The sequence below is a fragment of the Lichenostomus cassidix genome, chromosome 4 (assembly GCF_008360975.1).
Source record: "Lichenostomus cassidix isolate B80296 chromosome 4, HeHo_3.0, whole genome shotgun sequence".
Taxonomy (NCBI): Eukaryota; Metazoa; Chordata; class Aves; order Passeriformes; family Meliphagidae; genus Lichenostomus; species Lichenostomus cassidix.
This window is the reverse complement of record NC_139484.1, coordinates 51,514,975-51,540,423: the sequence shown is the minus strand read 5'-3', so window position 1 is coordinate 51,540,423 and position 25,449 is coordinate 51,514,975. Positions and strand designations below refer to the sequence as shown.

Here is a 25,449-nt window from a genome sequence, read left to right as displayed (position 1 = left end):
CAGGAGAGTAATTCAATTTTACCAGTAGTGTTTGTGGATCACCTGAAAATAGTGGGTGATTTGTTAGATGGATTTCTATAGTAGTTAGTACAAATACTCATATAATTATGAATATATTAATGGCACCTATAATTCTGTTATGTATTTATATAGCCCACTTTGGAACTTACATTTCCAGCCTTTAATTAAAATGGCCAAGACTTCAGTTAAACATTGAAGGAAAATTCATTAAAAAAATGACTAAATTTCCTGTATTCAGAACAAACTTATATTTCAATGATCTAACTTTTAATACTTTTTCTAGTAGTTCAGTTTTCAAATTCTATTATTTATATATTCTGTGCAGGTTATTTTTGTCAATATTACTTATAAGTATTGTTTATTCAGGTTCATAGGCTTCCCTCTGACATATTAGATTTTCTATTACAGATTTTACCATTTTGCTTATCTTTTGCTATTTAGTTTGCTTCAGTAGGAAGTTTCCAAATGTCAGACTCAGCATGATTCTTCTCTTAATTCAGCTGTATAGTAATATTTATAGTATGTGTATATATATATGAAATGTCTCCCAGCAAGTTCAGTAGAGATTTTGCAGACAATTTTATAAAGATTTATTCACCAAATTTTTTCTAAAGAAAAATTATGAAATATAGCCTTATAAAAGATCTCCCAGTGGTGAAATCTCCCTTCCTACATGGTCCTGCATACACAGGGTTCGTTTTCCCCTTTGTTATTTTACTGTAGATAGAAAGAAAAAAATGTAGAAAACAATTAAAAATAAAGAGCAATCTTTTTGGATGTGCTTAGAATAGAGATTATCTTCTTCTATTTCAGATCTCCTTAGAAGAGTCTAAATAGGTATTTTAGCTTTCTTTACAGAACTATGTTAAAGTATGACCAAGAGACATTCAAGACACTAGAGATAAGGTCTGTCAGCAGTTCCATTTATAACCCCTCTCTGTCTCTCCACACTGTTTAAAAGCTTTTTTGAATTGATTTTTAAATGCTTTGGCAGCATCAAGCTTATCACTGGTTACGTACAACATATAAAAATAAAATTAAAACTTAATGAGGTAGGTGATAAGTGAACAAGTCCATTGAACTTCACAGAGAAATATCCATCCTTACAGGGTATTAATAGCAGCTTCTCCTTAAGCAGCTGTACATTAAGGCCATCAACAAAAAGTTTATGTGAGGTCAAAACTGATTCAGATATTTTAGCTTTTATTTCAGAGATACATTTAGATGTTTATATTTACCATAGACATCCCACTCCTTTCTCATAAAATTAAGGTTAAATTTTATATGGCAAACTTACCCTCAAATAACTTAGTGTAGTCTCTGATAAACAGAAAGGTTTATGGCTCATACATTACTGTGTTATGGTAAGGTCTCCATGCACATGACGAACTTTTCAAATTTGTCTAGGAAGACAGGTTTTAAGCATTTTTCTGCTTAGCTCAGAAACACAACAAAATGCATGTTCTGAGATACTCCAGTGTCTTCAGTCCCCTGTGGAGTTTTGGATGCAATTATAACGCATCCAACATGGTACATTAAATTAAGGCATTCAGTGCTCTGTATTGATTTTGGACACTGTCAGAAAGTAGCTAATGCTAGCAAGTAAGCAGCCTGAATCAGTATACAAGATATAATGGTTTGAAGTCTATCCAAAGTTCTAGGTTTATTGCAGAAGAGCTGAAATGTAACCAGTCTCATTCTGGTATCCCAACAAAACGCAAAGGCAGCACTAATTTGATGTAAAAAACCTTGTGATGATTTGAGCTGGTTTTGACATGGGTTGTAAATGTCATTTTTGTTCCAGCCAAAAGAATTTTTTTTTTCCAGATTTTGGTTTTCAAGACACGGACAGTGAATCACTTCATACCAAAGTGCTTTAATCTAGTAAGTCAGAGCTGAACACAAAACAGAAAATTTCTTTTTTATAGAACTAATTAGAAAAAACCCCTCCTTTAAGTCAGGTGTTCATTTAACATTTTTCCTATCTTTGTAATTAAAAGTGCTTTATTTTTGTGTCCGTGGTTAATATATTGTCTCTACGGAAAATAAGTAGTTTGCCTTTTTCTTCAGTCTTTTCTAGAATTTGTGGTTTTTTTCAGATGATACTGCAATAACTCATACTCTATCCTAAGTATCAGCTCACTGAATTTTTCAGCAAAGCTAAGTGCAAGGTTTTTCAACAATTCTTGAGAAGGTAAATGTTTAGATGGAATTATTTTGCATAAATCATGTGAGAAAGCAGTTACTCCAGATGTGGGGAGAGATTCCAAAGGCTTAGTCAGCCTCAGAACTGTGTTAGAGGAGAATGTTTTCCTGTGTCACTGTTCTGTCTAATCAGCTCCAATTCTGACACATCTGAGTGTGCTTGAATTGCAGCAAACTTTCTGTGAGTATCCCAGATGCAGATCACACCAAAAGAAGAGAAGGTGATCAGCCAGAAAAATGCCATTGCAGAGAATGTATGAAAGCTCAAAGTAGCAAAGATATTACTTGTAGCTAAGAATACTTGGCATATTTTTTTTAGCTACTGTTCAAAAGAAACAAATGAATAAAATAGTAAAATATCATTATTTGTAACTATGACAAGAAAAAATTATGAGGCAGGTAAGGTGAAAGGGCAAACCACACATTTTTTAAAGCTCATTCATGTTTCTTATGCTTTCATTATTGCAATTATTTTATTTTAAAATAAATAGAAGATGGATTTTCTAGATATAGGTTTTCTTGAAGTTTAAAAGGTTTCTTTTAAATATATTGGAGGAAAAATTATCTCTGTCATTTGGAATTAGTTTTTCAAAGGACACAAAATACAAAAAAACCCCAAAAAACACTAAACCAACTGTCATGGTTTGGACCACAACACCAACAGAGATACAAAATTTTATCTTTCATGTCCTCAGTTCCTGTGGGTTATTTATATTTTACAGATAATCAAATAGTGGTGTATGATTTCATTAAGCCAAAAGTCCCCAGTGTTGGTACCCAGGCTTTGTTTAGTGTACCAGGACAAGTTACAAAGAGGGACAGATATCAAACCAAGATGAGAACCCTAGGGAAAGTCCAAAGAACAGAGAAATCTTTATGAAGAAATAAATTAGGTATTTTCTATCTAAAATTATAAGAAGACTGTTTAAAAAATTATATTATTTGGAAAATTCTGGTTTGCCTTAGCTGCAACCATTTCTAAATCTGCTTCAAAAAACTTCTGTTTTTAACGAACATTTGACAACAACAAAATATCCTGCTTTTCAGCTTAAAAAATGAAAGTTAAATGCTTGACTTCAAAATGACTTTTCATCCTGGAAATGTGCTAGCAATAGTGGTACAGCATATATTACAATTTGAATATGTAAGATGAAATTTTGAATATGTAAGATGAAATTCTGATTGACCTGTTTTTACTTTTTTCCCTCCAGTTATTATTTTGTAAGAAACATCTGAATTATCGGATTTTCATTCCAACTCAGAATGGGAAAATTATAACAAAAAACATTGAAAAGGGAAAAATAATTAGAAATATCATTCTAGATTATGGCCTACATGTCTCTGGAGAAAAATATGGGGTTTACCACCGTAGATAATATGTTCAAAATATATAGTAAACAATATTTTCAGTGTATTGCCTCACAAAAAATCCTAATTAAAGTAAGGTAACTATAAATGAAAAGAGTCCAGGAATTTTTAACTTAGTATTTCATGATAAGAAAAGGTCACAAACTTAAATAAAAATTCCATGCAAATTTTCCCTTTACATGTTTTCATATGGAAGAGTTTTAAATAGTATACTTTTTTAAAAGTATGCTAATATTCTCGAGAACCCCCTGTACAAAAAATGCAATTTGCATCACCATGTTTTATGATAAAACATGTAATCTAATCTGCCTTTTTTTTTCCTTTCAATGAATGCTGATTAGATAGAATGCATTTTGTTTGCCCTCTGTGCTTATTCAGCAGTATTGTAGAATAATGTAAGCATTTGATTGAGTCACCCTATCTTAACATAAATACAATGCAAATCAAAATATATTTTATTTTATAGTGTTTCCTAAAGGCTTTTGAATTTTCTTGGTCCTTCAAATTGTTTCGTTTCCCTGTATAAACTTTTGTTTACACAGATTCCTTTTGCAATTTCTCTTACTCCTACTTCTCGTGTGAGTGCAAAGAGAAATTTGACTTCTCATCTAACCTGTGGGATGTTTCTGATTTCACAGTTAGCACCTTCTTCCTGACAGAGTGAAAAGCTTTAATTCTGCAATAGCTTTAATTACCTGTGGAATAAACCCTTCCAGGAAGCTGGTTCAATTGTGACTTGCTATTAATGCACCTTTATGAAGAAACCATACTGGGACTATATACCAATAAATTTTTGATTGCTTTTTATCCCTAAATAAGAAAAGGTTTAAGTTCACAGTCTTTGGATTATATTGGTAAACTTGTTTATGTGTCAAAATGAGCTGCAAATATGAGTCTGTTAGAGTCTAATCTTACTCCTTTTCTTCTAAAAGCAATGGAAGAGTAAATTGTTATTTGCTCTTAGTCATTCAGAAGCAAGAAGCTTGAGACCCTTTCATTTAAAAGTATGAAGATATTATAAGATTAAATCTACAATGACTTTTGAACTGTCAGACATTGTCACCAGTAAAATATGCCAACATTATTAATATTGGAGACATGAATCAGGTAATCAGTATCTGAAAGCAATGACATGTAATTTTACCTCAGTGTAAACATAAAACCTATTATGTGTGTTTGGGGTGTTTTTAAAATGCATTTATTCTACCTCTTTAGTTCCTGTTTGGCAAAACTGATTCTGTAATTTTGTGAAATATGTATCACTGATTACTGAAATTTCTGGTGTTTCATGATCCATCAAGAGAACAGGTAGATTCCCAAGACATATAATCCTGGCAAACTTGAAATATCACTTAGCTGCCTCATCATAACTCCTTTTTATTATTTTTCTTTTTTCTCACTGCTATTTTCGACTGCTTTTACCAACAGTTCTATTGGGAGCTATTAGAAGTTAAGGCTGTCTTAAATTGCAGAGGGACAATATCAAATGGGAGCAAAGAGTGCAGTTGAACAATGTGATTTCAGACTGGCTGCCATCAAACATTCATTTTAGTATGAAACACTAATTAATAAGATTTCTCTTAAAAAAAAAATGGGAAAAAAGAGTATTTCTAAAGTACCAGCAGTTACCTATGTCTATTAATCAGGCAGCTTGATGACAAATATCCCTGGTGAGGCTTCCATAATTTTTGTTTCCATTAAAGTAAGTAGAAAAACTGTTCTAACAGTCCAAGAGAAGTCAGCATTGTAACTACAAAGTTTAATTATTAAAAAAAAAAAAAAAAAGGAAACAAAGGCTTTGAAAAAGGAAATATTTTAAATTCTGGTATTTGGTCTCATTTTCATGTTATTTGTATTCCACAATTTTAGCAGAAAATCTGTGTGTGTATAATTTAGAAAGATGTCTGGAATGTATGTCTTTTTAAAACAATAAATCTTACCTTTCTTTTTCTTCAAAATTGTACTTTAACCACAGAGAGCTTTTCAGAAAAAAATAGGTTATTTGCTATTCAGACTTACAAGTGAGAATATGAACACATAGACAATACTGCTGAAGTGCCTAAAGAAATTCTTAAGACCTGTCCATGAGAACCTAAAATGGCAGGGAAAGGCTGAACTGCAGGAAAGAGTGAAATGGGCTGGGGCTTAGAGCAATTAAATCTCAGGTGTGTTGGTGAATCCTGACTTGGATGTGAGATACAAAACAAGAAATGCCGAACACTAATGGTTCTGTTGCTTCCTTGAAAATTATAACACGCAGCAGGGTGTGTGATTCTTGATTAACAAACAGGCACCTAAAGTGCATGATGAGTCACAGGCTAAAGCCAAATGTTTTCAGACACCCTGCTAAGAGGTTGCATATTCAGGCGCCAGGATACTGAGGAGAGTGTAACAGAAATTGTTCCACAAGTAGTTAAGAAAAACAAAGCACCCCCAAACCTTGTTCTCCTTTATGTCTGTCCATGCAGAACACAAGTGAGCATTCAGCTTGTGGGGTTTTTTATGTAGAGGTGTTTTTAATGATAATATGCATAATACTTGCTAGTCTTCACATTTATTTCTGAGAGCACTCATGACATTTCCCTTTCTCTGTTACCCTTTGCTGCCTCATGCCAGTCAGAGTAAACTAAAGGGTGTCCAATCTGCTACTTTTCATTGTACTTCAAGACAGCAAAAGACCTCTTGTGATCTGCCTGTGCAGTAAGGCCTCTATTGCTGGCTATTTCAGGTGAAATATTGTGGCAGATGTAGCAGTGGTTTGTTTGTTTTTTTCCATTGAAAAAATGTGCCTTGGTAGCTAGAGCCCTCCTATTTGAGAAAAATATATCTCCTAATATCGAGCTTGAAAGTCTTTTTGTTCCTGAGGACATGAAATTATAGACATCTGTTTCAAAATTTGCACAGGAGATTGCTGTTTCACATCAAATCTGTGAAAAAAGGACTGGTTTTATGAAATGACAGGGGCAAAGTCATCAGTAACATTAAATCCTAGGCACTAGTACAGCAATTGTTCTGAAACAAGTGGGCTCAGGAGCTCCACTTCAGCTCAGATATAGCTGTTTATGAAAAGTTGTTTGGGTTTTCTGGGCAGATCTGGACTGGCATTAGCTTGATGTTCCCTGTGCTGTTGATAGAACCTGCTGGTGTCACCATCCCTCTCTGCCTGGTTGAGGCGCAGTGGGGCTGCTCCCTCTTGGTGCTGTCATTACCTGGCCTGTGTCATCGTCACCCTGGGCTCCTGGCTCACTTCCCTGCAAGGATCAGCCCAGATCTTGCTGCTCACAGATATTAAGCAGCTCTTCTGTAGCTGGACTGAGAGGCTTCCTTTCTAGCTGACTTCAGAGACATTCTGGAGTACCTTCTGGGCAGAGTTGGATAGCATGGCGTTATTTAACCTTAATTACTATACATTTCCTAATGAGATTTGGCACACACTAGAGGAGTGGGAGGGATGGCAGTATTTCACTCTGAAGCACTGAGTCAGCATAAGAGTGAATCACAATAGCTGACTAACCAGAATTGCAGTGGTATGTATTCAACATGTCACTTTATCCATATTGATCCGACAGGGGATACTTTATTTATCTTGTTTCTATTTTTTATCCCTGTGTTCAGCAAAAGACCAGACTACTTCATTAGTAATTAGACCACTGACATAGAAATTGAGGCCCATAACCAATAGTAAAAATATTAATGTCAATTAAAAATATACTATCATTTTGTGCTAGTGCCACTCAGTGAAAAATTGTTTTCCCTGTTGAAGTGCAACCTACAATTTCTAGACCTGAATTTGTTGGAGTGAGATAATACCAATATTCTTATCTAGCACTTTAGATTTCTATAGCACTTTAGAAATCAACAGCACTCTAGAAACTTCTGTAGCAAGCAGTATATCCAACCACAAATATTCATCTCAGTTGCAGAAATTAAGGAGTTTGGGGTTTTTTTGTTTGTTCACTTGCTTTTCAGGAGTAACTCTGGATTTCAAATCCTTTATTCTAGGGAGGCATGATTTTTTTCTGGGTGGATAGAAAGGAAGATAAAATCATGTACTATTTTATTTTTGTTTCTTCTGGTTTTGATGTAATCATCAAGGTTTAAAACCAGAAAAAAATATTCTTTAAGGGCATAATGACCAATGTAATTTGTCTCAAAGACCAACTTATGAAATTTGTTCATGAGCTGGTCTTGTTTGCAATCATTGAGTCTCACAATAGTACCTGATTATATGACGGCTTAAAGAGAACAGAAAATACAATTCCTTGGATTCCATTATGAACCATGAAGAGCTGTACCAGAATGAAAATTTTTCAAGTGGTTATTGATTTCTTCTGAAATCTAGGCAGTGTGCATAGGCATTGATACTTAACTATGTTTTTTGATCTTGCATTTCAAATTAGTCATTGTCTCATTAGTTCAATTGAAGTTTACCATAAAGCAGGTCCAGTTTCTCACCTATTGTTGCAATTTTATACTGTTTATTGTCATTGTAATGTTATTGATATTACTTACATACAAAAATTTCTTCTACATGCTAGTCAGACTACCTACTTTTAATAATAATTTTTCCCAGGACCCGTGAAGCAGCATTTTGATCTTTCTCAAAACTTTACATTCTTCTCCTACTTATTTAAAAACTTCTCCTATTAAAAAAAAAAAAAAAAAAAAAGAGCTTGAGGCATTCAAAACTAAATGTTACTTATATGATATTTTGCTAGAGGAGCATGTTTCTGAAAGAATATTTTATCCAGACAATGATTTTATACTTCCCTTTGAAACAATCAGTATACCTGTCCTTAGCATAGCAAAAAGAATAAATCACAAAAGTGCAGGTCAGTGTTTATTTTATGAAGAGAACTTAGCCATTACAATTTTGTACCAATTCTTTTTCTTACTAAAGTTTGATATAAAAAATTGTCTAATTATTTAATATAAAAGAATGGCAACAGATATCATGTAGCACACATTTGTGGGTTTTCAGCTTCCTAGTACATCTCCCATATAACTGGGTTGCTTCACCAGAGCTCAGATGACCACAACTACCTATGCCAGAAATCTGCCCTTATAAATCATCATCTCTTAACAAAGGCTTAGGCTTATTTTCTGGATTCAATAACGTGTACAGAGGAACATAATACAGCTTCTGATTACATGAAGGGTCCTGTATTCATCACTGCCACCCCAAATGGGTACGCAGTCTCTTCACCTACAGTGCCCAACTCAGATAAATACTCAATCTGACATGCACTTAACACAGAATAATTTGTTTTCATGTTAGAAACTGTTTCTTTGATAGTACACGGTGTCAGTATGAATCACTTTATTAATCCTGTTAAGAATCCTCAGACTGTGGCTTGAATGAACTAGTAATGGAGACATTTAGGTGGAGATGGCTATGGATAGTGTTCCCGCTCTCATCTGTCCACTATTTGTGTTTTGTTGCAAGACTGTGTGGAAGTACAAGGTGTATGGGTGGGTCTCATCAATACATTTGCCATAAGTAAAATAAAATTACTTTCAGTGGCTAGATAGCATACTTGTAACATGACAAAGAACTTACATCAAGTGGAATGTTTCCAGAATTTTCCACATAGAACACTTTGCTATTGGAAACGTAATTTCTAAAGTTCAAAATAGTTTAAGGAAATGTGCTAATATTTATGTTTTTCAGGGAAACAAAAGGCTTTTCTTAATTGCCACTATTGAAATAGGTATTTTCATTTAAATTTTATAAATAAAATAAGAAGTATTCAAGCCAGTTGATTTATTCAGTGTTCTTTAAATGTTTAAAAGCAAAAGATATCAGAATTTTCCATGGAATATTTATTCTGAAAGGAAAACATGATATAAAAATCAATGCAAATATCTGTTATAGTTAAGATTGGGTCAATATATATTTAACAGAGATCTTGCATTATTACATTGAAAAAAGACAGTGAGACTGGAAGCAAGATGTCAGTGTCAAACACTTGTAAAAATTTGCAAGTTATTCATTGTAGCTTCTAGATTTGTAGTTTGCCCTTTTAATGTTTCTAATGAAGACCATAAAAAATCACTTCCATAATTCAACTTTGTAAAAGATTTTCAGGTCTTTTGTAGGCCTTCTTTGATCACTCAAGATCAATACCTCTAAGGATGCCAGGACTTCTCTTGCTGCCTTTACATTCGGTGTGCAGCCCTGCTCACTATACATTCAGTTATATTTTTGATGCTGTTTTGCCCACAAATGTATTATTGCAGCTTTGGGACAGAATGTGCATGCTAATTTCTCCAAAGAATAGTACAAGAAATCAATGTTACCACAAAATGTGCATGAAGAAGGAAACAGAACTGAGTAGGGGAAAATACCCACAGGAAAAAGACTCTCTAAAATTGTAGCAGATTTAAACAAATAACTTAGTGCTGTTCTTAGTTGCTCTTCTCAAACACAACAACAAAAAGATAATTCCTGGATAAAAATCATTGACTACTCTTTCCATTACACATTTTTAAATGCCTCTCCTCTAGTACTACTTATCTTTGAAGGTAAAGTAGTTTTTCTTAGGACTAGCACTCAGCACCTCAGTAAATGCATGTATTTCTCAGCGCTGTTTGTCTTCCTCTCCCCTTGAGAGCCTACTCAGACACCCACACACACAGAGATATTTTCTGACCTTGTGAATTTTAAAACATGCATTCTTAATAGCGGAGAATTGCAGTAGCTGAGGTTAATAATTAACCATGCCCCTCAAACCCCTAGGAGGCACTCACTTGCTCACTTACTAGAGACCCATCATCCCCAAGAGACACCTGTTGCAGTGCTTGCTCACTTGAAATTTAAGTGTTCCTATTTCTGTCTCAAATGTTGGAGAACAGGTTAGTGCAGACTTAAGGCATATTGCTGCCAAGGGTTTACTTCCAATTTACAATGGCTTGAAGAGAGAGCAATCTGGAAAGAACAAGTAATGTACCATTTTGCTACTGCAAATGCATTTCAGGAGTTTAAAATTCAGTTTCTCAGTTGGTCTTTTTTCTCTCCCTTTTTTTTAACATTATTTATAGTTATATTGAAAGGCAGAGTTAACTGTAGATATGTCAAACCCAAATAAATTTCTCTGCTTTAAAACCAGCTAGAGAGGCTTCAAAACGTGTAGGCTGGCACACAGAACAAATTTTCTTTTGATCATAACCTACTACTGTATAAACTAGCAGGTAAAAATTGTCTTATTAATTATTAGTTATTAAGATGAATATGACCTGTACAAAGATATTTCAGTTCTAATAGCCCTCTGTGGTTGTTCAAAGTCTTTGTAGCTGCTAGAAGTATTCTCATAGTCAATCTCTTGTGAGGTTTGACTCTAATTCACTGTTGGTTGAAACCAATGTGCTTGTCATTTATAGCCTTAAGAGGAAATCAGCCTGCTTTAGCCATTACTACTCCCTGAGAATATGTATGGAAGTTGATCCTTCTCTTTTGACCTCTAGATTATTCTCTAAAGCCTTTGAGAAGAACTAGGTGTGCAGCCCCTACCTCTCCCCTCGTATTTTGGAGGGCTGGTTAAAGAAAAAGAGAACTCTTATAACTCTCCTTTCAGTCTGGCATTGCCATGTTTACCCAGAACAGAACATATTAGGAAGCCTATTATTGGTAGATACAGGAGGTCAAATAAAGTAGAGATTATTTGCAATTTGGAAGTCTGATTCTGACCTCACTCATGCTCTAGTAATAGAACTGTAATTTCTCTGAAGTCTCCCTCTGATAAATTGTGCTGAATAGCAGAATCCCTTTCTAAAACTGTCTCCATGTCCCATTTCTGTCAAGAATCTTAGTCTAGGACCACAAAGGGATGATTTTTGATATTTGTCTTGACCAGTGATACTACTGACTGAACAGGAAATGTCATTGACAATCTTTGAAAGACCACAGTCTGAGCTAAAGCTTGACTATTTATCAGCTGGCCTGGAGAGAGGAATGAACGGTGGTACTGTCTTATGACACAAAAGTAAAGTGAATTTAAGCACCCTCTACTACTCCAAAAATTCAGACATCTTGTGTTTTCTTGCTTCATATGATTACTTACAAACAGCAAACAGAACTTACTGGTACTCGTTCATATTCTGACTTGCTTGTAAATTACAACATCATAGCCTAGTTTAAAATTATAATTTGGTCAGAAATTTTTGTTCAGAAAGTTTAAGTATCGACAAATGTCTTTATATCTTTGAAGTATGGGTACTTATTTACTGCAAAAGAGCTAAGTGCAGTGTTGTCTTAATGATGAAACACTGAATGCTAAAAATGTTATACATAAATTATAGGAGGAAGCTACCCATGATTGTACTATTGCTGAGTGAATAGGTAACAGTTTCAAACAGTTGATAAAATGTCTGAAAGTGCAGGACGTAATTCCTTGCATTTAGTTGTAGAATGCAGTTTCTCATCTTTGTGTTTGGGATTTTATATGTTCTCTGTAGTTTGCAGGGGATGCAGGTTGATTTCCAGGTTTCTCATAATGAATTGTGAAGCCTCAGCATTTTATTAGAAATAATTTTCCTGCAGCATTTTAATGAAATTTGGAGTCAGCAGTGCCATTTCAGTTATTATTTCCCAGATTCATAGATGCCATGGGAGTCAGATTCTCAGAGATCAGGAATTCTGGAGTTCTTGATGGTATAATTTGAACATGATATTTCAGTAAACTTTTGGTACTGTAATTCCCTTGCCAATGAGTATAATGACTGGTTATTCCTATGAACCTGTGGGGTTTTGGGTTTTTTTTTGGTTAAATGTGCAGGGTAAAGGTGACAAAGTTGGTGCAGTATGATTTTAAAATAGTTTAGTATAAATTTGACTATGTGAAATATATTCAATCATTATGTGACCTTGCAAACACAGTAATCACAACAAGGGCTTTAACATTCCTGAAAGTTGTCTTCATTGTTTCTGACTTCTTATTTGATCTAAAGTGTGAAATGAGCAGGCAGAAAGAGTAATTTTTCCATTTGATCAGCAGTGGCTTTAGTCCAGTCACTTAGCATCTTGACTTACTGGATAGATCAGCATTAAACATATCACATATATAATGAATTGAATTATTCTATACTTGTGTGAATTATTACATGGTATTTTTCACACATGGAAAGTTCTGCATGTCTATTAATATGATACTTATCATAACTCAAAGAGCTGTGCATACCATGCAAATGCAATAGTTCAAATGTACCCAGCTTTTTCAGAGAGAAAAATGTGAACCTTTTAGTTATGGAAATCACTTTACTTTTCTCAACCTGTGTTTTTTTTTCCTTGATGAACTAGTCTGTAATGATTAATTCATAAATAATGCTTTATACTTAAAATAACTTGTGCTGTTGAAGTACTTTGAATTTCTCAAGTAAAAACATAACCATATAATTGCATTATTCCTAGAAAATATCTGAGTTTGTTAATGTTAAGCACTTTTTACATCAGCCTAGTTGTGTTTTAAATATTGCTTAGAATTTTCTGATAAATCACATAAGAGTTTTACAGTAGTCCAAAATACACGTAGCCCATAAGTTGTTTTATCAACAAAACACTATTTGCCAAGACATGTGCATATGGGTAGTCAGACATCTGATTTATTTTTTTCCTGCTGTCTTTTTCTTTTTATATTCTTGTCTTTTATATTACTCCAGAACCAGACCTGGCACTCCAGGTGAGGCCTCACCAGTGCTGAGTAGAGGGGAAGGATCATCAACTGAAACATAGGAGGTTCTCTCTGAACATCAGGAAAGACTTACTCTGAGGCTGAAAGAGCCCTGGCTCAGGCTGCCCAGAGAGGTTGTGAATTCTCTATCCTTGGAGGTATTCAAACGCTGTTTGGACATGGTCCTGGAAAATTGGGTCTAGCTGACCCTACTTGAGCAAGAGGATTGGTCTAGGTGACTGACCTCAAAAATTCTGTGATTCTATTATTACTTATGACACAGACCTGAGAGAGCAAAATCATATGAAAGGTAAAGGAAGTCAGCCTTCTCATAATTTTGTCCCTGATATTAAGATACAAACTAATCTTAGTTTGTGTCTGACAGGTACATCCATGTGACAATAGGGAATGGGACGACAGGCAGATTATGTCTTTTGTAACTTCTATCACTGTCCTTTCAGCTTACCCAAGGATCAGCATCTCAGGCATACAGAAGGTTTCATATAAAAATAAGATGAGAAGCATGAGAGAAGTGAATGTAGAAAAAGGGATTACACAAATGATTCTTTACGTAAATACACTCATGCCCAGGGTGTGTGTGCTTATTGATGAAATTTCATAAAGGTTGTATGTGTATATTTTAAACAAAGTTGTGTGAATGATTATCTCTATAGGAATAAAGGTGGAATTAAGAAAACAGTTGTGGAAAGAATTTATCTTTTATAAATACGTATTCAAAACAAAAATTACTCAATTCAGCATAAAACCCCATTAAATTCACAAAGAAGAAATAAAAATATTTTATTTTTAACTCAGTGTTTTAAATTCTTTCAAAATACCTTCCTTATTTTTTCACAAAAACCTGAATGAGGTTAGCCCTGAAGTGACATTTTTGGTGTCAAAATCACTTGCAGAGGGAACTGGCAACTCAGCTTTAACATAATTAAATGCCTCAGTGTTACAAAAAATTTTGTTCTTAAAAGCAACTATATCTTAAATTGTTTCAAGGAAATGCAGATTTACCAAAAAACTGTAGGTATTTTTATCTTTAAGGGAAATATTTCAGATATTCATGTACCTAATAATAATAATAAATTCTCCTTGTTTTCATTAAAATGGGATAGAAAAGCAAATAAAACCAAATAAAATCTCTTATAGTTTTCTTGGACTTTGATTTTTTTTTAAAGAATAGTCTTTCAACACTTTAAATCATATTTTCTGTTCTTGTGATTTACCAGGTATTTTTGTTTCCTTGTCAAAAAATGTCTACTTGGGCCATGCTTGTCATGTACTATTTAGATGGTGAAATTAAAGGACAGTGACAAAGAATATCTGTGAGCTCAAGCTTGATCCTAAAATTAGAATTTGAAATATTAACATAATCGTGCAGCAACAGAAACTGTAGTTTTAACTGGTTTTGTAGTTCAGTGAAATTGAGGCTTTTTGAGAGTACGTAAATTCCACTGGAGCAGAGTAGCCCCAGAATACATTCTTGAAGTTGGGACACAGTCAATGTTTGTAACATCCTAGTGATGTGCCCCTTACCTTTAGTTATTTTTGTTGTGCTTATTTGCAGAGGCTTATAATTTGGAAACAATTGAAAGAAATCTGCATAATAATACGCAGAATTGGAAACATGTCAGTGATATGTTTGCATATTTATGGTAGTGCTGTTGGCCAGAAATTTACATACGTTTTTATTCCAATTTCCAAGAAGATACATAGTATAAAAAATTCAGCATTATCCTCTGTGTTCTGGATTCTTAGGGTTGTGGTGGCCCCCTGCAATGTCCAGTTCTTTGAAATCCTGTTGCATCAACTTGTGCAGTTTTTCCTATCTCTGCTACCATAGGCTTATAAAGTCTACTTATGAGGTCAAGGAAAACATTATACAAAGATAAAGGGCAATCCTTGTCTTAAATCTACAGATGGCAGAAAGACATTGCCAAAGCAAAACATTTTGTTTGTGTGGAGTCAGAAATTAAATCCAGGCTTTCCAACATCCTTTTCCTTTCCTTTCCTTTCAACTTCCTTCCTTCTAGCTGAAGAGTGCTGTGATAAATGTAATTACATGAACATCACCTAATTATTTTATAATTAGAAAATTGGGCATTTTCTGTTGCCTTTTACATAATGATTTAAACAGGTACAATTTCATCTTTGAAGGCATGAAATTAAAGAAACCAAAAAGTTAATTGATCTTTGTTCCATTCAGAGTTCTGAATAAGAGTTGTATATTCAATTCTACACAGACTGAGGCTTTACATGTGTTTTGATTCAATAGTCTATAATCGTATGGAACAATCTGAGAAAGCTATGCAATTTAAGATGAAAACATCAGCATAAAATCAATTATAATTTATTTGTTCAAATCTGCCTAAAAGTCACACAAGTATTGAATTTCTTTTTCACCATAAAGTTCTGGAATTAAGTTTCTTTTTCCTACAACTGCCCAGACTTTCTTTTTTGTTTGTCCTGAACTGGAAAGAGAAACATCTTTTTCTACCATTTATCTAGGAGAATTTTTGGACAAAACTCAAATATAAATATTTGTGCTTTAAAAGTTACAGACATAAAGCTGATGCAGTGCTAAATAATTTTGTTGGCCAGATGGCATAGTGGGAGAAATAAAGCAGCCAAATGGGAGAGCAACATTTAATTCTGGACTTTGCAACAGGGCTCTGCTCTTGGTGAGATTGATACTGTTTTATTTTTAGAGGGCATTGACCAGAAAGTGTTCTTGCTAATGCCAGCTGGCTTTATGAAGTGCATGCTGCCTCATGCAATCAAGATCCAAGACTGTCTGCAGCCATGACAATATTGTGGCCTGTTATGTTGTTTTGTTTGAGAAAAGAAAAACATCTTGGTATAACTAGGGAAAGAACAGACGTCTGGAGTCAGACAACAAGAGTACATTGATTTATATCAGCCAAGGGTTTGACCTCTCTAATCTTATTCATTCACATGAAGTAAATGAAGAATAAATAGTGAAATTAATCCTGAAAGTTACAGCATTCAAAGTGGAAATTACACACATTCAGCTATAAGATGTTGTATAAATAGAGATGTAAAGCACTTAAGAAGCTCACAAACAGCCTCCAAGTGCAATTCAGTTAGGGCTGGCTCGGGTGACTTCTCACGGCAACACAATTTGTGATGTAGATGTATAGCAAAGTTCAGACTTGAGCCCAGATTCCTGTGCCAAAAAGGCTCTCTCTGTTATATTTGGAGAGAAACTTGAAGAGTTGTCGTTGCCCTGCTGGATATTAAGAATGACCACTTCCTATGAGGATCACAGTACTTGCTTTCCCTGCAGTTTATCAGAACCTGCAGGCCAGCCTAACCCGGTGGAGTATGTGATTCTTTTCTAAATTACATGATATTTTCAAGATGTGATCCTAATTTCTTTCTGAATGACAATACTGTAAAACTAAGTTTTAGAATGAAAAATTCTTACATTTTATTTTAATTCTATTTTAGCTTTAGTCAAATGTTACTCTTTTTCTGTGACACCTAATTATCCCAAACCCTTCACTTTATGTTCTGCATGACACTGTACAATGAAAGAGTGGAATTACATTAAGTGTCCAAAGTATATTTTGCTCTCAGTACTTCCCATATTTTGGTACTGGAGAAAAAGAAATGTGGTTAAGCAAAAACATTCCATCTCTATATGAAACTTCTTAATGGTAGAGGTGATGAAGATTTATTTATCTTTGTTTTTTTTTTTAAAATTACATCTCAATATTTAAATCTTTTTTGGAACTGATAACAAACATCAGACTGTCTTGAAATAGTGTCACAGAATTAAAAACATTCCTAGATAAATATTTGAGAGAATGCATAGCAATTGGGATCTCTGAACAGACAACGTGGACTTCTTTTAATCATTTTTTCAATCACAGTATTTTTCTCTGGGTCTGTAGTTTCTTCCAGGAAATTCATCAGGTTGTTTTCTCACGATGTTGAAAGCTACCTATTTGGTCTGTAGCTGTGAAATGAAAGGACATGAACTCCACTTTGTGATCTCCTTGTAGAACTTTCTAGAGTCAAAAAGTGTATTGGTAAACAATCTTGATAATCTTATGATCAAAAAATATCTTTAAACATGTGACTGACAGGGTTGACTATGTAGTGACTACTAAAAACATAGGATTCAGTGAACCATAATTTGAACTCATCCTTCATCAGCCACATAACGAAATGTATCATGAATCCTTTTCTGTCTATATTATTTATATTAGACATGCAATCAAAACCAGCCATTTATTAAGCCTAAAGTATTTTTCTTTCTACTGTCTTATTTTCAGAATGCCTTAATGAGATTAAAGGAACATGAGATCTAGAAAATACATGTTCCTGTTAACAAAATTAGTGCATTTTTCTCACAAACAAACAAATAACTGATCTGAAGAAATATTTATGAATATTTCCACAGCTGAGCTATGCAGAAAAGGTTTTGGAAGGGAAGCAAAAGACCTGAATCTTTTAAAAGGAAATCTTTGCACCAGTCTGTGGTTCTTATCAATGAAGGACATCCTGTATTCATGGACAGAAGAAAGTATTTTTGCATAATATACTGCTGTATAATGATGGTTTTCACACTGGAAGTTTTATATTTCAACTTAGGTAAGCTGGTGGTGAAATCTGACATGTATAGCCATTTTTTTAATTGAGAAGGTGTTCTTCTTCTTATGCGAACCAGTTAGAGAATATTTCAACTCAACTGACTATTAAAACCCACTGATAGTAACACTCTATGAAAAATAGATCTATAAAGTTTTACCTATGAATAATTTAATTTGGTTTAAATGTTTTTATTATAACTCATGCTTTTCTGTTTGTATTTTACGGTATTTTATGTTTGCATATAAATTTAATTTCTGTTCAGGTCAATAAGTTCTTTGGTGATTTTTTTAAAGTGTATGATGAAAATATTTTGAATGATTAACCAAAGTCCTTCATTTTGGGTCCAAATCTGAAGTGAAAGATAAAAGTGATTTTCGCATTAAAAAATTAAAATGAAATTTTAGATGTAGAAATCAAGTCCCAGGATAATAAAAGTAGTTATATTCATGGATTTAGCAAGCTCCATGCTATTTTTTTGCTATTATTCCAGAAGTTGCTGCTGAATTTTCCTAAAATTTGATGCTGTGACTCTCATGTTCATATTGGGTCAGAGTCTTGTAAATGGTAACTAAAATCAAAATATTCTCAATAACATTAATAATTAACCTTATAAACAATGACAGGATAAAATGAGACTTAAGAAACAAAGAGCTCTACTTTGAGTCAACATGCATATTAATAATTCAAAACTTTCCCAATGTTGTTTTCCTTTTTTCCATTTTAAGCTAATAATTTCTATACAGAACACTATGGTGTGTTTTCGATTTATTCAAAATATTTCATCTCAGCAGCAGGAGTATTTTACGTTCCTTAGAAGAAGACACTGCTTGTGCATCAGTGCTTTGCTAATACTAAGGCTTCATATTTTGAGAGGTTCATATATTCTTTAGCTATCTGTATCCGTGATTTCAGTAGCATTCTGGCAAAGATCCCTTTGCAGACACAAGAGTCTCTTTGTGCAGAGAAACAAAACATAGAGAAAGCAATTTTTTTTAAATTGTCTCTGTCTACAATAGCAAACAGAATGGCACAAGAGGAATTGATTTGTATGGTGAAACAGTGGTCTCTGAAACTGGTTTTCATACTATATGTATTCTGCATATATGTGCATATATATGCATATGTGGACTAGCTTGTCTAATACTGTGAACTGAGCTCCTTTTGGTTCAAGCTATCTAGGGAAGCTTTTGGATCATTTCCTTCTTTGGAATTTGATCCAAAAGTGTCCAATATATTTGCTTCAAGATAGTTTTTCCAAGGATAGCAAAGTACCAATTTGGGGATGATAAGGAGATGAACTTTTAATGAAACAGCATAGGATAGATAAAGATTTCTCATGCTGAAAGACAGGAGCTGACAGACACAACAGTCTCTTTGAACTAATATCCCTGGAGTAGTTTTGGGCAGCATATTCTTTGCTGAAAACCAAAGGAAACAAACCAAACTCCTCCAGAAAAGACAGGCTCTCCAAATATTTCTGCAAAAGTTAGGCTCACAGAAAAGTTTGACAGAATGTAAGCCATTGTGAAGGTGTGCATAGTGAATAGTAGCAGATACTGGACACTGAGCTAAAACTTCTACAGTGTTTTGATAATAGATTTTGGTCAAAGAAATATTCAGAAGATTTCAAGGAAAATTATGAGAAAGAGTTAAAGTAGAATTCTGGAATCTAATGCATTAAGTTAAAAAAAGAAGAGGAGATACACTGAAGTTGTGTTTAATCATCATGAAAGATATAGGGCAAGCTTCTGGTTTAGGAAAATAGAAAGTTATATGATAAAATCTTAATTCATGTTGTAATTGTTCTTGATAAGACAAAGTGCTACTTCCTCCATTCCATTTCATTTTGCAGTAGAATAATAAGAGAGCACTTCAGTGTCATAGATGCTTTTTTTTAATGATTTTCAAAAAACTGAATACTGAAGTGAAAGCAAAAATATATTTTTATGAGCAGGTAAAAGAGTATGCTAAATTTATTTTGACCATCTCTGATGCAGATTCTCATTTATTCTTGGTTTCTTTATGCTGACATTTCAATAGCTAGTAAGAAGAGCTCTTGTGAAATGCTAAGAATATTGGTCTACAAGCCTTGTAAGATGTTGTCTAATTTTTCTAAATGAACTTGTGTGTTGTATTCTAATATGAAGATTGTATCATGGAAGAGTATTCTATATTTAAGAGTATCTTTGAGTTCTTCCTATTATTGGTTCTTCACTGATGATATTCACTGAAATATAAGGAGTGCCTTTTATTTGTTTACTTAGAGAAAAAAAATTATTAGGAATTCACTTAATGAAGGTAGCTAGATGAATAAAAATTATTTTGGCCTGCTCAGAAGTCCTTGTTGTGATTCAGAAAGGGAAGTTTGGATAACAGGAAACAAAGTATATTTGAGAAATGCACTAAACTTAAAAGGAAGAAAGTATGTTTGAATGTCACACTATGATGCCCATGATGTAAAATACACTATGAAATATTATCCCTGAATAGCAAATCTTAACATTTAGCCTTGGTCTTAAACAAATAGATATTATTGGATGCGTATTTGAAATTGTTACAGAACAAACTAAACATGCTTCTGGTTCATGACCAGAAGACCACTACCACAAGTAAAATTAATAAAAGTGAAACCAAAATAAATGAAAATAATCATGGGGAGTCCTTCTCTTGTGCCTAGAATTCTTACGTGATGGCTAAGCTAATTACAGTTTATCACAGGCACTAACCATTGCGGAGCTGTAATATCAGAATATTTATTTTGTTTTATTCAAATCCTGTTTAAAGTTACAACTGTCACTACATTTTTAAAAGAAAAAAAAAATCACTTTTCTTATCAGCATCTTTCCCGTCTTTTAGCCTGCTGCTCTAATACTAATCTCAGGTGTTTCAGTCTTCTCATTGAAAAAATAATGCCTGTTTAATTTAATTTCCTGCCAATTTTATATTAACTAAATGACAGAAGTTTAGAACAGTGGAAATGTGTGATTTGAATGGGGAAAAGAGTTGTGTGGGTTGAAACTATTCATGCAGAATAGGAATAGTTCATTAATATTTTGTTTGTCTTCCAACAAGCTTCCAGCAATTAAGAATGAATAGAAAGAAAAGGATAATGACATGTTGTATCAAAATTCAAGTATTAAAGAAACAATTTGAATTTATGTGATTAGTTGATGCATCCCTTCTGCCTGTTTTCAGATCTACTCTGTACATATCTCAGAGTCACTGATTTAGTCTTACAAGCAGCTTGACATTGATTGACTTTCTGGAGCTAGCAGGAATTATAATATTATTTAGGCCTGACTCATCACTAGTACTTTTTACGCTTTGGTACAAACAGAAAATATAGAAATTCCCTTGAAACTTAAAAGAAACCTCCTTTACTATTAGAGTATCAAAACTGTGGAGCAGCTTGCTTAAAAAGGCCATGGAGTCTCCATTCTTGAAAATACTGAAGACCTGACTGATCACATCCCTGGGCAAAGTTCTCTAGCTGACTCTGAGCAAGAGAGTTGGACTAGGTGATCTCCAGCTAGTTCTTAGGCCACCTTAACTTCCTGCAAATAGCTCAAGATACAATCATACATTGTTAAAGTGGAAAGTCAACTGATTTGAGAGTTAAGGAAAAAAAAAGAATGTTAGTTCCTGATGTTCCAGGGGTTTGGGTCACATCCAAGCTAATGTGAAACCTCAACTGTTTTACAGATTAGGATATAAGCAAAGCTTAAAGTATATGAAGAAAGTTTTTGTTTTTGGAGGGGGTTTATTGCATTTGTAATTGATGCATAGGTAGTATTTATTATGTATGTGTATTCTAGTGTTCATAACTTTCTTCATAGGGATTTAAACTCATTTGACTTAAATGGTCTTTTAGCAACAATTAAAAAACTATTATGAGTTTCAGGAACAGTAACATGCACACTCATATACAGGGCTTTTCAGAAGCATTTTAGAGCAATCCCATATTTCTGTGTTTTCATCAGCTTTATCTCTAAGATGTCCTAGTTTTTGGGGTGTGAAAATTAGGTGCCATAATTCATTTAGCTCGTATATTCAAAGTATATAAAAACTCAGTATCTTTTATAACTGATAGTTCTGCTCTGACAAATGTTTATCCAGATTATACTGTCTAAAGTATGTGGTGATTTGCATATCAGAAATTATGACATAGGAAAGGAGACAGTCAATAGCAATACAGATATTAGATTTTTTTGTTCTTAAAATTCCTTCTATTAAGTGCATGTAGTGTTTCTTAACTATGCAGGTACCAACATATATTTTGATCAAGTCTATTTCTTTTTACTGGAAAGGGACAGTCCATGATGTTATTCCATGAGTCAGGATACATTCAAAATTTGCAATGCATTTGCCTGAGAAGGTCTGGTTCTCAGAAGTAATGCAATGGAGAGGTCAGAATTCTTATGTTTTTACTGAAACTAGAAGTGTAATAAATCCTGCGGAATAATAATTAACATGCATATCATCCTTTCAGAATGGATTTTATCATCATTATGTCATTCTCATTGATATTCTGTGGAAAGGGCTGAATTGGCTACACTGAACTGAGTACCCTGTGTGTTAGTTTTGTGTTAGATAATTCCTATTCAGTACAGCACTTAAGAAAAAAGCAAGATTAACACCCAGATCTGTTTAAAAACGATTATTAACAACTTGGTAAAAGTTCATAAAGTTTCTTTCAGTTTCGAGGTTATGTAGTGATGTTCTTTGGGAATTTTCAGCCTAAACTATAAAACAGCCCAACTTTGCATCTGTCACATCTCTTCTCTACATGCCTTCTAGGTAAGGCATATAGATTTAAAAGAATATGTGAAAATGAACAGGATGGTCCTAAATCTTTTATAGCTTGTTCCAAAATTTATTTTAAATAACTTTGCTGTGATTCTTGGGGTAGCTACAGATGTAACAAACAGGTGTTCTGTTCTTGTGATCTAGTTGAGGCTGATTTCTAAAAATTCAATAAGAAATAGAACATAAAGTTCCAAATACTTGGTGACTTTTTTTATCTAATTCCCATTTTAAGTTACATCACTGTTCTTGCAGGAACGGTAGATGATGCAAAGTCCTTCTGGTGTTGAGGAATACAGTCAGCGCAGGTAGCTTGGTGAGCAGCTGCAGTGGGAGCTCTGTGTGGTGGGAGCCACAGGAAAGAGGCCATGGAATGCCAACCCTTTGCATAATAAAGGGCATGGGGACCTGTGCCCATCCAGGTGACCGGACACTCAGAGACACGGCATGAGCTGAAGAGCCCAAGACTTTCATGCATTTAGACTATGAGAGTATAAAACCCAGGGTTTCCTCTCTTTGGGGTCTCTCCTTGGAAGTACCAGCTCAAGCTATTACTTTTTTATATAGTTATTGCATCAAGATTAAATTATTTTAAGGACTGGGACATCTGAGACTCTGCTATAGGAAACCTGGGGTAGAGCCAGTAAGGAAACCGAATTTGACTGTGTGAGTTTGATGTGTGTGGATTCCAATGGTCCTCAGTCCCAGCTCAGTTGGTGTGACTGTGACTACCAGAATAGTATGATATTCAGGAATAGGCTATGGGATGGATGGTCAAAGTGAACTCAAATCTGTGAGAGTCAGTTTGTGTCATTGCCCCACAACTAAACAGTAATTGATTTACACCACTGAATGAAGCTTTGGTCCATCAAAGAGTTACAGCAAAGTATTGCTAGTAACAGTCACCTGTTGAAACTTTTAATCTGCTTATGCCAGGAAGGTTTAGCACTATGTTTGTTGTCTAACCTGTTTATTATCAACACTGAATAGCTTTATATCTTCAAAACTTTGTACCCTCAAAAGAATTTTGTGTGCTCAAACTGAAACTCCACCTACCCCTTTACTTGTGAACCTGATGTGGACTTCTGGTCTTTGGGGCTTGTGTGAGTAGTTGTAATTGCTGTTTTGTCCCTTCTGGACTGCATATATATTTCTATCCTATATTGACTAGAGTTGCCAGTGAGACTGATGTATGCCTATGTCTTATTCTCACATAAGGCTTGAAACACATCTGAATCCAAAGGGCAGTGCTGTCAGACAACCCATTTTAAGCTAGGAAAGTCTGCATAGTGTCTTATAAAATGGATCTATTGGTGTTTGTTTCAGAAGGTGCTTTCTAGAACACCAGACTTTTTCTGTGGTTTTCTAGCCTTGCGAACAGTAAGTTGTTTCAAATGTATCATTAAAGTATTTTAAATGTATCATTGCTACTTGAGTGTAGTCCAAATTTTAGGAGAATCCCCTAACTTCTAACTGAAAATCCAACATACCTTCTGTATGTGTCTGAAATGTGAAGGATTGACTTTCCCACTTCCTGGGATTCTCACTGGTGCCAGGGTTCAGCATGTAGGCTTCCAGAGCAACAGTAATATCTGTCATTTTGAATGAATACAAATCTCTAACAATCCATGTTTGTACAGTCCCAGTGGAAACATGTTGTGTCAGCTGTGCTCGCGGTACTTTAAAGGCTTTATTAAGTCAGCTGGCAACACACCCTGTCTCCAGGCACTGACTTTTATGGCAAAGGACCTAAGAGACTTTTTTTTACCCTTCCTATGTTTTTTCCTTTTTATTTTTTTGCCCTCCTTTCTCATGTTAACTAGCTTTCAGAGCCTATATCACAGGAAGTGATTTTACAGAAGTCTTATTGGTGCGTTGCTATGTTTGTAATGCCCACAATATAGCTTATAGGTGAGCATTTTTACCCACCCACACAATCTTGGACATATATGTGCACACACTGTCAGGTACCTTTATGGAGTCTGATATTAATTCTGATCAACTTATTACAACTGATTAAAAGAGAAAGTGTACAAAATTTATGAATTATTATAACCAGCTTCCTTAGCCCACATAGCCAAATAACTGCGTGAAGGTTCTGGACCATGTATTACAGTAAAATTCCATGCATACTCTGTCCAGTGGCCTTTTATGTAAGAACTGTACTTTCTGTTTGCTTTAATGTAGACAAAATTGTTTAACCAGTAAATGTTAAAATATTAGTTTGCTTAAGTCATGTTTTGAGAATCAGTTGTTCAAAGACTGAACTTTCCAGTGACATTCAGAATCTTTTCTCTTGCAGCCATTTCGTAGAGTGACGTTTTCTGTTGTGAGTCAGCCTCAGGACCCGCATCAAGGGTCATTGCAGAGTTGCTATGACAGCGGTCTGGAGGAGTCAGAAACACCAAGCAGTAAGAGTTCATCAGGGCCAAGACTGGGTGCCCTTCCACTCCCAGAGGACAACTACGAAAGGACTACGCCGGATGGCAGTGTTGGTGAGGCAGAGCATATGGAAAATGGTAGGGGCAAACACAACATTCACACACATAATCTCACTAGCAAGTGATACTAAGTAGACTTTTGAAAGGTCAGTCAAAAAATATAAATAAATATATTAAATAATTAATATTGTAATTATTTGATTTTAAAGTTTGTTAAAGTGCAGGTATACAAAATAATGGAACATAACACCAATAATTAAAATACCATTTTCTTTTCTTTACATGATTTAAAATCTATACTGTAGAAGCAGTTAAAA

The 25,449-nt window shown here is 34.3% G+C and overlaps 1 protein-coding gene across 7 annotated transcripts in view; it reads left to right on the top strand.

Annotated features, from left to right (window-relative positions):
* The window catches only part of PCDH7 (protocadherin 7), a 265,606-nt gene that overhangs the window by 97,051 nt on the left and 143,106 nt on the right, over positions 1 to 25,449 (top strand). For 2 of the 7 annotated variants that reach the window (XM_085059189.1, XM_085059190.1), the window contains one exon: positions 24,994 to 25,102. The exons of 1 other annotated variant lie outside the window; for it this stretch is intronic. In XM_085059189.1, the coding sequence (XP_084915315.1) occupies positions 24,994 to 25,102 (109 nt within the window). Of the gene's footprint in view, positions 1 to 24,993; positions 25,211 to 25,449 lie in introns of all 7 variants that reach the window. 4 more of the 7 variants (XM_085059185.1, XM_085059187.1, XM_085059184.1 and 1 more) reach the window with 2 other exon arrangements.